General features: G+C 34.5%; 1 protein-coding gene across 1 annotated transcript in view; it reads right to left on the bottom strand.

Annotated features, from left to right (window-relative positions):
• Positions 1–9,039: 9,039 nt before the first annotated feature.
• The window catches only part of LOC121430114 (beta-arrestin-1-like), a 47,378-nt gene continuing 43,726 nt past the window's right edge, over positions 9,040–12,691 (bottom strand). The window contains exon 13 of the mRNA XM_041627392.1: positions 9,040–11,921. Within this exon, the coding sequence (XP_041483326.1) occupies positions 11,813–11,921 (109 nt within the window). The 3' untranslated portion in view covers positions 9,040–11,812. The remainder of the gene's footprint in view (positions 11,922–12,691) is intronic.

Genomic DNA, 12,691 nt, shown 5'->3' on the forward strand with positions numbered 1-12,691 from the left:
GTGTGGAGCGTTGTGGCCCAGTGGATTAGTCTTCGGACTTTGAAACAGAGGGTCGTGGGTTCGAATCCCAGCCATGGCGTAATTTCTTTCAGCAAGAAACTGATCCACAATGTGCTGCACTCAACCCAGGTGAGGTAAATGGGTACCAGTAGGAAGTAATTCCTTAAGAAGCTGTGTGCGCTATGAACGCCTAGCTTAGCCGGGTAATATAGGAGCGCCTTGAGCACCTAACAAGGTGGATATGTGCGCAATATAAATATCCTATATTATTATTATTTTGAAAAAAGACGGGCATTGGTAAAAAGGTTTACTCGACGCAATATACAGTACAGTGCGTCCCACAAACAAGGAAACCCGTTTAGAGTAAGATATCATGATAATATTATTGAATGTTTATGGGTAAAAAAAATAATAAGGGGGGGGGGGGGACTACTAAGAAAATCGTAAGAATTGATTTTTTTTTATTCGAGACCAAATACTTACTGAAATTGGTTCACACATTGCGGAGTAAAAACTGTGGCATACCATGGACGTTATGCGCAGAAACTCTCGTATGAATCTGAATCCAGTCTCATTTAGCGATTATTGCAAGAAACTTAACAGAGCACTAACCGTCTAAAAGATATGTTATTGAGAAATTCCTTTCTTACTCAGGGTCAAGCACTTCTGGGGAGCGTTTCATGAAAGGATTTGTCAGACATTTTATCCGACAAGTTCCATTTTATCTGACAGTTACCATAGTAACCGTTGCTTATCAGCCAATCAAAATCAAGGAAAGATGTCAGATCTGACAACATGTCGGACAAAAATGTTGATGAAACGCTCCCCTGAACACATCTAGACACATTCTTCTGCACAAGTGGGTTTGAAAATGCAAAAATGAAATTTTCAAACTCTTGTTGCTCATCTATGCGTAGATTGGGATGAATATGAGAGGAAAAGTTGTTTACACGAAATATCATAAATGTTTTGGGTATGTTGAAAAAAACCACCTTACGGGGAATCCAATTTTCCTTTATTTTGTGCAGTGGGACTTACCGATTAGCAGAATAACACTGGCATATTTGTCTCGGTTTTTCCCTGAAACGGTAAGAAGTATATTAGTGTATATACTTATATTGTACAATCATTTAACGTCAGTACAATATATTTCACATTTTCAGTTTTGTTTTATTGAATTTATTCTGATACCTTTAGATGCAATAAATTTTCTTAATATGCAAATTGAACGGCGAACACCACTTTCATTTAATTTGTTTGTCAGTTTGTTAACATATTTCAAAGAGAGCAGCTAACTGTACGCTTAAATTAAAGGACAAGTTCACCTAAACAAATTTGACTTGAATAAATCAGAAAAAAAATTAAACAAGCAGAACACTGAAAATTTCATCGAAATCGGATTTGAAATAAGAAATTTATTAAACTTCTAATTTTCGCTCAATTTCACAAAACAGTTATGCACATCCTGGTTGGTAAGCAAATGAGGGGATACATGACGTCACCCATTCACTAATTTCTTTTGTATTTCATCAAATGAAATATAAAATATTCTAGTTTTCTCATCACATGTCATGTGAAACAAAATTTTGCTCCTCTGAACTAGTAATTTTTAAAGATTTTATGGTAAAGTGAAGTTGGTCTTTGTAACAAAAATGAGATATCGTGTAGGGCCTAATTTTAAAAAAATGGATAGTGAGGGACATCGACTCTCATTTGCATATCGCTGAGTTACTGTTTTGTGAAAAAAAAGCCAAAATTTTAAATGACATATCTTCCGATTCAAATTTTCAGCGTTATATGTTTTGTTTGATTTTTCTCTGCTGATTTTTTTCTGGAGTGGATTTGACCTTTAAAAATATAAATTTTATGAATTCTGTCCGCATCTTATGAGTTAGTTAAATATGTTTATTAGATTCCAGTACATTGGGACAGATGACAAGCTCCGTTGAAAATCTGCACGTTAAGACAAACCTAAAACCCAACCTCCAAATCTTAATAGACCCTGATCCTTATCTTTACATTATTCTGAATCAAAAACACTTACAATCTTAACTCTAATACCATATGCTCTCTGAGATCAGAAGCATGAAAAATAGCAATTGCTTTTGCTGGGCTTTTGCTGCACTCGACCCAGGTGAGGTGAATGGGTACCCGGTAGGAAGAAATTCCTCGAATGCTCGAGCGCCCGATCAAGGTACCGTGCTAAAGCCGGGGTAATAATAGCAGGGCCCGCTGGGAGAACAGTTTTCGGAACTGAAGTGGCTACCCTGGGTAAATATGCCGCTATTATTATTATTATTTTCCGTATGCTTAAAAATGAGGAATTGCTTGCCAACAAATGCTATTAGCATTGGCGGCGGAAGCATGCAAATTTAGGGGGGGGGGTGTAAATTTTTTTCACACGCGTTTTCCCAGTCGGCTGCTAAAAGCTGTTTTTAAAATGTTTTTGTTTACGGGGTACTTTACACTAAAGTCTGTAGCTTTAAATACATCTTAGTTTTTCTTACAAACAAGATGAGATATCTAACAAGGCATGTACATTTACAGGATTTTGCTCCCCGTGGGGCCCGCCTGATTTTGGTGTCATTGGTACTTTTTGAAAAATGGCGCCTCCATGAACATGAATGATGAACAGGATAGTATCTACATAATAATTTTCATGCGAGTGCGAAGCTCGAGCTTAAATTTTTGATAACCTGACCCAAAATTTTGATGGGTATCTAACTATAAACATTTTATGCAAACGCGTAGCGCAAGCCAGCCTGAAATTTGTTGATATTCCAACACAAAACTAAAAATTCTATTAAGCACTTTTGTGACCATGAACAGGATGGGCATCTATCTAAAATTTTTGATATTCTGACCTAAAAGTTAGACATTCAAAAGACTTTCATTAACAGAGATCGGTATCTAAACTAAACATTTTATGCGAGCTCGTATAGCACGAGCTGAAATATTCTGACCCCAAATTTGATATTCTAAAGCACATTTTGCTACCATGAACGGAATGGGTGTGCAATACGAAGCCCGAGCTGATTTTTTTTTAAATTTTCTGACCTATAATTTTGACATTCCAAGCACTTTTGGCCATCATGAGTAGGATGGGCATCTAATTAAACGGTTTATGCGAGCTCGTATCGCGCGCTCAAAGGTTTTGTTATTCGAACCCAAAACTGGACATTCTCTGCACTTTTGTGACCATAAACAGGATGGGTATCTATCTTAACAACTATGGAAACTCGAATTGCGAGCAAAATAAGTTGTGCATATTGGCTTTAAAATTGGATATTCAAAGTTCAATGGTATCCTAATGAAAAGATTATCTCACTTATCAAGGAATACGAGCGCGAAGAGTGATCGAATTTTTTTTTTTAATGAAATGACCCGATATACTTTTCTCATTATCCAATTATCCTCTTCCCTTATTTTATTGACATTTATTTTTCTTATTATCTTGCTCTCTTCTTTTTTTCCTTTACATTATTCTCCGCGGCGGGTGGGGTCCAGGAAGCAAAATCTAATTGGCAGCTTCAGAATTGTGATATCTCCGGAGAGCATTTTGTAAATATGAATACATATTTATCTGAAATTGCAAAGTTAATCCCATCAGAACATTTTAACTGCTTAAAGACCATAGGACAAGGCAAAAAACAATAATATTTAAAGAAAAAAAACTTATTCATCACTGACGATATATCTTAACCTGAATTGCAATATTCAATCGTACTCTTCCTAATTTTGGTATTTCTTATTTGTTTACTTTGTTTTCTTCTATATTCTGTGAACTTTGTATGTGTCAGTCTCCGGACTGTTTAACAAAGTCTTTAATGCAATAACCGAATATTTTGGGAAATTAGGGGTTTTTACAAGGGATAATAAGGAAATCCAAACTAGCGTAGAGAGTGAACTTCGAAATTTGAGTGCATTTTCAGAATCGAATCTATTGCTTTAAATATTTGTGTGTTTCCAGTGTTTTATTCGTTTAATTTCTTGTAACATTGCACAGAAGGGTAATCCCTGTTCGCACTGGAATCATGGGGGTAGAGTCACCGACAAGATGTTTATTGAAATTAGGTTCTAATTATTATGGACAGATTTGTACGAATCCCCTTCATTTAGGTGCGAAACACTTTTTTTCTGGTGGTCAAGTTTCTTCTGAACAAAATGGCATTGGGAGCGACTTAAAAGTGTGTGTACTTTCCATAGTAAAAAATGCCATTTTCACTATTATAGACCTATAGGTTTCAATATTTATTTTCCAGCTGTTCCATTTACTTATCTTTTTTCTCTTCCTTAATCTATTTTCTTTCTTTCTTCCTTCCTCTCTCTCCCTCCCCCTCCCTCTCTTTCTTTCTTTCTGCTGGTCCGCAGTACAAGTGTATCAACTCAATCCGGAGTTACTCCCGAGTAACTCCACTTCGCCTTCAGTGTGAAAACAGCTTTAGAGTGATGAAACACACAAAACAAAGCATGAAATATACAAGGTCAATTCGTGTTGATAATATATATGTTTAATTATTTATACACAGTCCACTATGCTTAATACATTAAGAACAATCAGACATATACAATACATATACTTGCAGACTCATGTGCATTTGTATACAAACTTAAACTTAAAATGTTCCAAAGAACCAAGATCATCTGCACCAAACATAGCAATAAACTTAACGAGGTCAGTCACTGTCGATGAAAAGAGACAGATAAATATGTGGCATACCCAATTTAATGGCAAATGGCCATCTATTGGTGGTGGCGCTATTACAGTGTCCCAGAATGCCTTGGGAATAAGGAATTCTAAACAAAACTGCAATGGGGTCACCAACAGAGGGCCAAACATAAACATGTCTATCATCAAATTCATCTATACAAACTACAATAAAAGACATATTGTACACCCTTTGCAGTAAAAATAAGATTCAAATTCAGGACAAATATTTTTTTTCCATGACATATAGGCATGCAGACATTAAATTTTTTCCATACATAATAACTTGCAAATCACAAAAAAAAACATTTTCAAGAAATTTCTAGCTAGCTATTCCAAATAAATGTCTATTTACTTCAATTCAAGGAAAGAAAATTAGTCCATTCATATACAATAGATTTACATATTTTTCAGTCACAAATATCAATAAATTATTCCTGCCCTCGATGAGTGCAGCATTTTAAAAAAAAAACCTACCAAAAATAAGTTTTTGCAATCGTAACATGGACAGATTCAAGCACAAAGTAAATGAAGTGACAATGCCCATCAAATGACAAAGAACAGCTGGGAGGTCTTTGTCGAAAATGAGTGAAACGGAGCAGCAGTTTCGTCCTAAACTTCAGAGTTGACAAAAAATTGTAAAAATTGTTTGTCCAGAGTCCGGGACGAAAGACCTCTTTGTTGTGCTTCGTCATGAAGAGCATTTGACAATACAATTTCTATGTTCTTGAGTCTGTCATGCGTCGTGGAAGCGAAGACTCCCTAAAATAATAACTCTCCACATTAATACAATATGGCTAGGCTGGAGTGGAAAATAGGACGAAATAGTGATATCAGCAACTATACTGCATTATTCAACTACATCGTCACATTTTCAAGTGACTATGAAAAAGGATGAAAACAGAAATTTCATAGACAGCAAGAAAACAATTAAAAATAATGACTTTTGATCACTTATCTTTGTTCATGGTATTAAATGAGATAAACATAATATTTATAAATAAATGGGCTGTATGGGCTTGTTAATGATAATCCATATTTAATATTGGAAGAGTGTTTTTTGTTATGTTTTATTGTATAACAATAAAGATACAGGATGTGCAACTCTGCAGCCTGATGCAACCACATATGGTTAAACATTTCAGTGACTCTAAATATCGAATTTACTCGAATTTCATAATTGTTGTGTACACTTATCTTGATTTTTATACTTGCTAATATATTCTTGCTTTTCAGTTTTCAACTTCAATGATTAAAATATGGCAGTTAACATGAAATATTAAACAAGATTATCATGGATGTATGACTAGACTATAACTCAGCTGATTAGAAAATACATTGTAAACAGGAATTGTTGATGTTTCGCTATGGTTACCTTTATGTGACGACAGATAAACACTTCTTAGAAAAATAAATTGTAGTGATTAATTATCTAGTCTCTGTTTATCTAGTTCAGTCACAGTTTTGTGCAGCAAGACTGTCAGGCAAGGTGTTTATATTCAATGATATCAATTATCATATTTCATATTCAATCAGCTTGTCATACTTTAAGACTGAATATTAATATTTGTCTGTAGTACAGCACTACTATTGCAATCCTTTTGTTAAAAACACTGCCGGTATATTTTTTCTTCACAACATATGTCATATTGATATTATGTTTATGAGTGTAAATGTAAATTATGAAGTCTACTGAAATTTTGATTAAGTCTAGCATTTTGATAACCCCATAAAAAATGTGATATATATTTATCACATCATGGGCACTGAAAAAGAGTGTGACTTTATCTTTCATTTTTGAGAGCTATGCTCCTTTTGAAATTAACAATTTTATTTCTTCTTTCTTATTTTCTAAACTAATAAATGGTTTAGTGACATGGGGGGGAGGTATAGAAATAATTAAAACTACAGAAAATTAAAGAAAAAGCACCATAAAAGAGTAGAAGTTTAAAATATTCCCTTCAAAAATATTTTTCTTTTCTTATGGATGATCAAGGTGGTTTCAATCGTTGAAAAGCACCTGACTTTATATCGTAAAAACAACTTTGCTTGTAATGGAAATCTGATTAGAAAAGAAAAGAGACACAATAACAAGAGAAAAAGAAATGAAAATCAAACATATGTACATTGAATCTGTCCCACATTGCACAAGATGTTATGAAACAGGCATTCACAGAAATCCTATACAATACAGCCAATCAATCAATAATAAATAAAGATTTGAGTATTGAAACATAAACAAAGTTATGAAGTGTACTAGAAGACATAACATTTCGTAGGAAGAAATTCCTTGAATGCTTGAGCGCCTAGGCAGCCCAGCTAAAGCTGGGGTAATAATAATAACAGGGCCTCCTGGGAGAACAGTTTTCAGAACTGAAGTGGCTTTCCTGGGTAAATATACCTATATTATTACTATTATTATTATTATTATTGAACTCAGGCAAAATAATTATTTTGTTTATTTTCAGGGTTTACTTTTCACAACTTACCGCCTAAAATCTGTAAAATTAGATAAGCTGTATAATTGCAATGAACAGGGCTTCTCCACGGCTCCTTTTTGAATTATCTGGGGGTTATTTCATAAAGCTGTTTGTAAGTTAAGAGCGACTTTAAGAACGACTGGTGATCCTTTCTTACGCGCTAAACCATCGCCTATGGTGTATACCATTTACCACAAGAAAGGATCACCAGTCGTTCTTAAAGTCGCTCTTAACATACGAGCAGCTTTATGAAACAGCTACCAGGGCTCTTTTGGGCATTTCAGCGGCGAAATCCCCCAAGTCCCCGTACATTTTTTCATTGATAGATTGCACTGAGCTCTGCTGATGGAGCAACAGCTCCAGCTAAGGCTGGGATAATGAAAGTTACAATTTGTATCCTCTGGCAAAAAGCACTATATGAATTTAACTTTATACATGTAATTTTGATTATAAGAAAAGGTTTGGTTTGGATAGCATGTGGTATAAGGATGACAGCATGTGAGTGAACGTTCATTTGTCATAATCCAAGAAAAGTGAATTTGAGAAGATTTTTGCTCCTATGAGATGGTAGATGACTGTTTTTTTTTTTATCTAGCTTTACTTATATGTAATGTTGAATGAATTGGTCATAAAATCTAGAGGGGGCACATGTCACCTGCATCCCCCCCTCTGGACGTGCCAATGAAAAGCAAAGAATAGCAACTTCATATGACCTTATAACCTTTGATCTAGGACTAATTCATTCAGGATGTTTTCATTAGACCATGCAAGATTCCATACATAGACCATTTTAAACTCCATACATCAATCAATTCTTTGGGATATCTGGAGGCTTAGCGCTACAATGTATGGCAAGCCAATGCCGGGGTAATAATTATGAAGGGCCTAGTGTTTTGAATATCTATAAACATTACCAAGCATATTTCTATACATAAGCCCTGTACTACCATTTAAAAAAAATAGCAAATGAAAAGGACGGACACAAAAATAAAACAACCAGAAAATGAAACAACCCTAACATTATTTCAAGGAAAACCTTCCAAGAAAGTAGACAAAATTATTATTTTTTGATAGCTTACATTTAAAGAATTCAAGGGTTGGATTGTAGCAAGATCTATAGAAAAGTCTTACAAAATTGATGTTGTCATAAGTCTCTGTATACACTTTTTGTACTACTTCAATTTAAAATCAATCTTAAAAAGAAAAAAATCTTTAGATTGAAAAAAGACGACCCACCACAAGTCCCTTGACACTATTAAATGAGATCTCATTCCCTTTGACATGGTATAGACTATAGAGGCCTATTTATTTAAAAAAAAAAATTTGACAACATATTTAATACCTTAGAATGATTTTCCCTTAAATTTTATACTAACAAGCCTTTTCACTTTAGTTCAACAAGTACTTGCAATATCATTTTGTACTTTACTGGAAACATGGATAAAAAAAATAGGTATTCAAATTTCAGCAAAGTTTATTACCTCAATTTCTGAAAATTTGAAATAATAGGATGAAACTTAACTACTAACTAGTTAATCAACGTAACAAGATAGCTTGACGTGGATTAGACATCATTACACCATGGCGGTATTCAAATGTACACATATTTTGGTCACGAGAATATATGCCTATGCCTATACGCTAAACTATTAGAATATTGCAGTACATCAAACCACAATTGGCCGTCTTCTTCAAACAAAATGATAACATGGCGGTCAGCTAATTAAAAGAAAAAAATACCACAATGAATATCAATATTCACTTCATATACATTTGTATAAGTATCATAATTCTTCCATTGAACACATAATTATATACAGAGAACCACAAAGCTTACATACCAAGCATGAAATATAAAATGTAGTCGAAAAACTATGTTTTCCGACATTTATTTAAAGTACTTCAGATGTGTCCAATCTAAAGTGTAATCAAGGTATAGCCAAAAATAAAATAAAAAATGGAAACTTACCAACAGATAACAGTATTAAGTCTGAAATGAATGATATAATTATAAGGATGTTTCAAAATCTTCAAGAACAAATAACTCAGCCTTTTTTTTCAGTAAACTGCTATATTATCTCAATATATTCATCATGATTTTTTACCAAAATAAATCACAAATTCTTAACAAATGCAAATACAAGAAGTCATACACGTCTGACTCGTTTTATTATTTTTTTTCACAATAAAGCCTGCTTTATAGATTCCCAGTTAACTTCGAACAATAAAAAAAAACATAGAGCACAATTTGTCAGGGTTTTTCAGAAAGAGAATCAAATACGACATCAAGAACTTTAAAACAGAAAATGACACTTCTTTGCTTGTCATAAAATATAAAGAAGATCTACTTCCAGTTTCTACATCTGTATATACATTTCATTAGGAACATGATCGGATGGTCAAACACCGAGACAAGAAATATATTACAAGGAAAACTTTAAAAATACAAGTCGTACTTCTCGTCATTTCTGTCTTGCAAATGTAGGTGCATGAGTGGGGGAGGAGTTAAACTGACATGATAAATTATTTGCCATACATTAACTTCAATGTGTAAGACAATGATTTTTAGGAAAAATAAGGCATGATGTTTATTTGGCAGTCACTAAGGGATATTGAATTCAAATTAAAACTCTGTTTGCCATAGATGTAGATCATTCTTGGCCATTTGTAGAATTTTTTTTTCAGAAGTGGGGTAAAACCCACAAAGCTTTTGAAGAAACCCCAAAGCAAGGCAACCGAGCTCGTGATTGGAGGGCCTTTGCATTTTCAAAAAGTGAAATTGAAGGATTTTGATCACACTCTTGATGAATTTTGTGAATAATTTTCAGAAAAAAAATGCAAATTTTCAAAATTCCCGGGGGGGGGGAACTGCCCTGACCCCCAGCTGCAAACGGCCATGAGATCATGTGTACTTAAAAAGGGATTCAGTAGACGTGATTTTAACCTGTAGGAGTTGAGTTGTGAAGACGTTTGGACCATTTACCTGACTCCTAGATTTTTTTTCAGCAATCCGTTTGCTATGTTGCTCCATATTACATTTTCTGATGCAAAATGTCATTCTGTGAAATGTTTAACTTTATGCATTAAAATCACTGCCTATGAATTGTTTCTGTGGAATACTTTTAGGGGTTTAATGTAGGGAGGGGGGAGTGGAGAAAATAAACTAACCATGATTTTTATACACCATTCACATTTCCTTTGCCATGATATACCAATGTATTCCTTAATCAAGTTTGGCCTAAATTTTTAAAAACACCGAGCCCTCCCTGACATAGCATCTCTTCCTTTGCTTCGATCAAAGGATGAGGTGATTAAACATCACCTAAAAAAACTTTCATTCTGTATCTAAAATGGTTAAAAGCATAACAAAGTCAATGCATTGCAAACTTCGACAATTTCAATAAATACAATATATCAAACATGAACATTTTTATCTTATTTTTTTTGCAAATACGATGCATGTGCGTAGGTAAAGGTATTTGCCAAGGATGGAATTCTTGTATCACGATGACCAGTAGAAGCCCATCAAGTGCTGACTGTAGCAGGTTAACCAGAAGACTTGCAATCAATTGATGATGATTTGCAATCGATCGATGATGATTTGCAATCGATCGATGATGATTTACAATCGATTGATGGTGATTTGCAATGGACTGATTGTGATTTGCAATTAATTGCTGATAATTTGCAATCGACTGGTTATGATTTGCAATCGATTGGTGATGATTTTCAATCGATCATTGAAGATCAACTTCTGGGTCCATATTCAGAAAACACTTCTACAAAAGCCAGTTGCCAAAAAGCTTTAACAGGCTATAGTACATTCTTATTTGACAACGGGATTACAAGCTAAGGGGGTGTTTCACAAACTGTGAAGATTGACTTGGTATAAACTATGGCAACCCATCCAATATTCCAATTTCTCCACCAATTATTTGTATGAATAAGAGGGGTCACTCATGTTGAGCCCATGGACAGTAGCATGCCTTCCACAATTCAAATCAAATCACATAGAGTATAAAATATGAGTGGCTACAAAATATATTTCACGAATGAAGTGGCCATGTTCATTTTACTCCACAATTAAACTCATCCTTGAGTTACAGGAATAACCAGATTCCATTAAAGCAATATTTAAGTCTAGCTTTGTCTAGGTTTTATAGGAAACAAGTCCAACTTAAGGTAATCTTAATCTCATTACAATAAAATGGGTTAAGTTTGACTTAAGTCCATTTTGACATAATGGATGACCGTATTCATACAAGCAATGGATTAAATCCAACTTAAGACATTACAGACAATAGGTAATGTCTAATCTAAGTAATCTCCACTTTACTGATGACATTTGTATAGGTAAAGGTAACTAAAATTCAACTTAACCGAATCTTATTTCATTACAGATATTTGATAGGTCTAACGTTGGTAAATTTTAACCTTATGCATGACCAGATTCGTGTAGGCAATGGATCCAATCCAAAAAGAAAAGTCAAATGTCAACTTCAGGTCAATTAAAAGTCGACTCAAGATAAAACCAACTTAAGGTCAACTTAAGCCAATCTCAATATTTTGTGAAACACCCCCGTGGTTTTGATGCAATTGTGATGCTGGGTTGGAGGTCCAAGACTCAGGCATCTGTTCCATCACCCTCTGTGCCCTTCAGTCGCAGTCTGGCAAAATCCTCAAAGATGAGATCATCATCCTCATCCTCCAGCTTCTGCTGCATGTCAGTACCACTGTCAAAGGTCAAAGGTCAAGATGGATTAAAAGTGTAATATTGAGAATCTTGCTGATGCATTTCACATTTTACATGTAGATATTCTCCTGTGCTTTGTAACATTAAGTGTTACAAAACAGTATAAAAAAACCTTAGTCTATGGGTGTTACAGGAAAATATTTGCAAGCAATTTCAAATGTCTATCACATTTTAAAGTTGAAAGCACAATTTCAGCTGTACATATATAGCAAGTCAGTTTATAATCCTTGCAAGAAACCGATCAGAAATTAAATGCAAATTTGAGATTAATTGCAAGGCTAATGATTGATTGTCAGTTTCTTGTGCGCAACACCTCATTAGCATTCCATAACCATACAATATATGCTACCTACAGGTCGCCCGTATTGACAGTATCTCGCACGTTGTTGTCCACAGAAACGCACGCAAGTCTGATTTGCACGCAGAAAAGTTTTGAACATGCTCAAAACTTTGTTGCAGGTGAGTAGCAGGTGACTGCTGACAACTCATCTACAAGGCTTGCAAGGAACTATGTGAAAGAGCCTTTAATAATGCTCTTTGTAAGTTACTGGTGGCACTCTTCGACCCCTCTTGTGCAAAAATGAGAGATTAAGGATCTCACATTTTCCATTCTAACATAAGGTGAATGAATATCCTAAATCAAATTTTGTAAAAACACTGGCCTGTATTCTGAAGTCGGGTTTATCTTCTATGGTCTAAAGATGTGGTTTAAGTATGGAACGCCAATAGTGGCATAAATCTCTTACAGTA

Source organism: Lytechinus variegatus, chromosome 16, assembly GCF_018143015.1.
Source record: "Lytechinus variegatus isolate NC3 chromosome 16, Lvar_3.0, whole genome shotgun sequence".
NCBI classification, from domain to species: Eukaryota; Metazoa; Echinodermata; class Echinoidea; order Temnopleuroida; family Toxopneustidae; genus Lytechinus; species Lytechinus variegatus.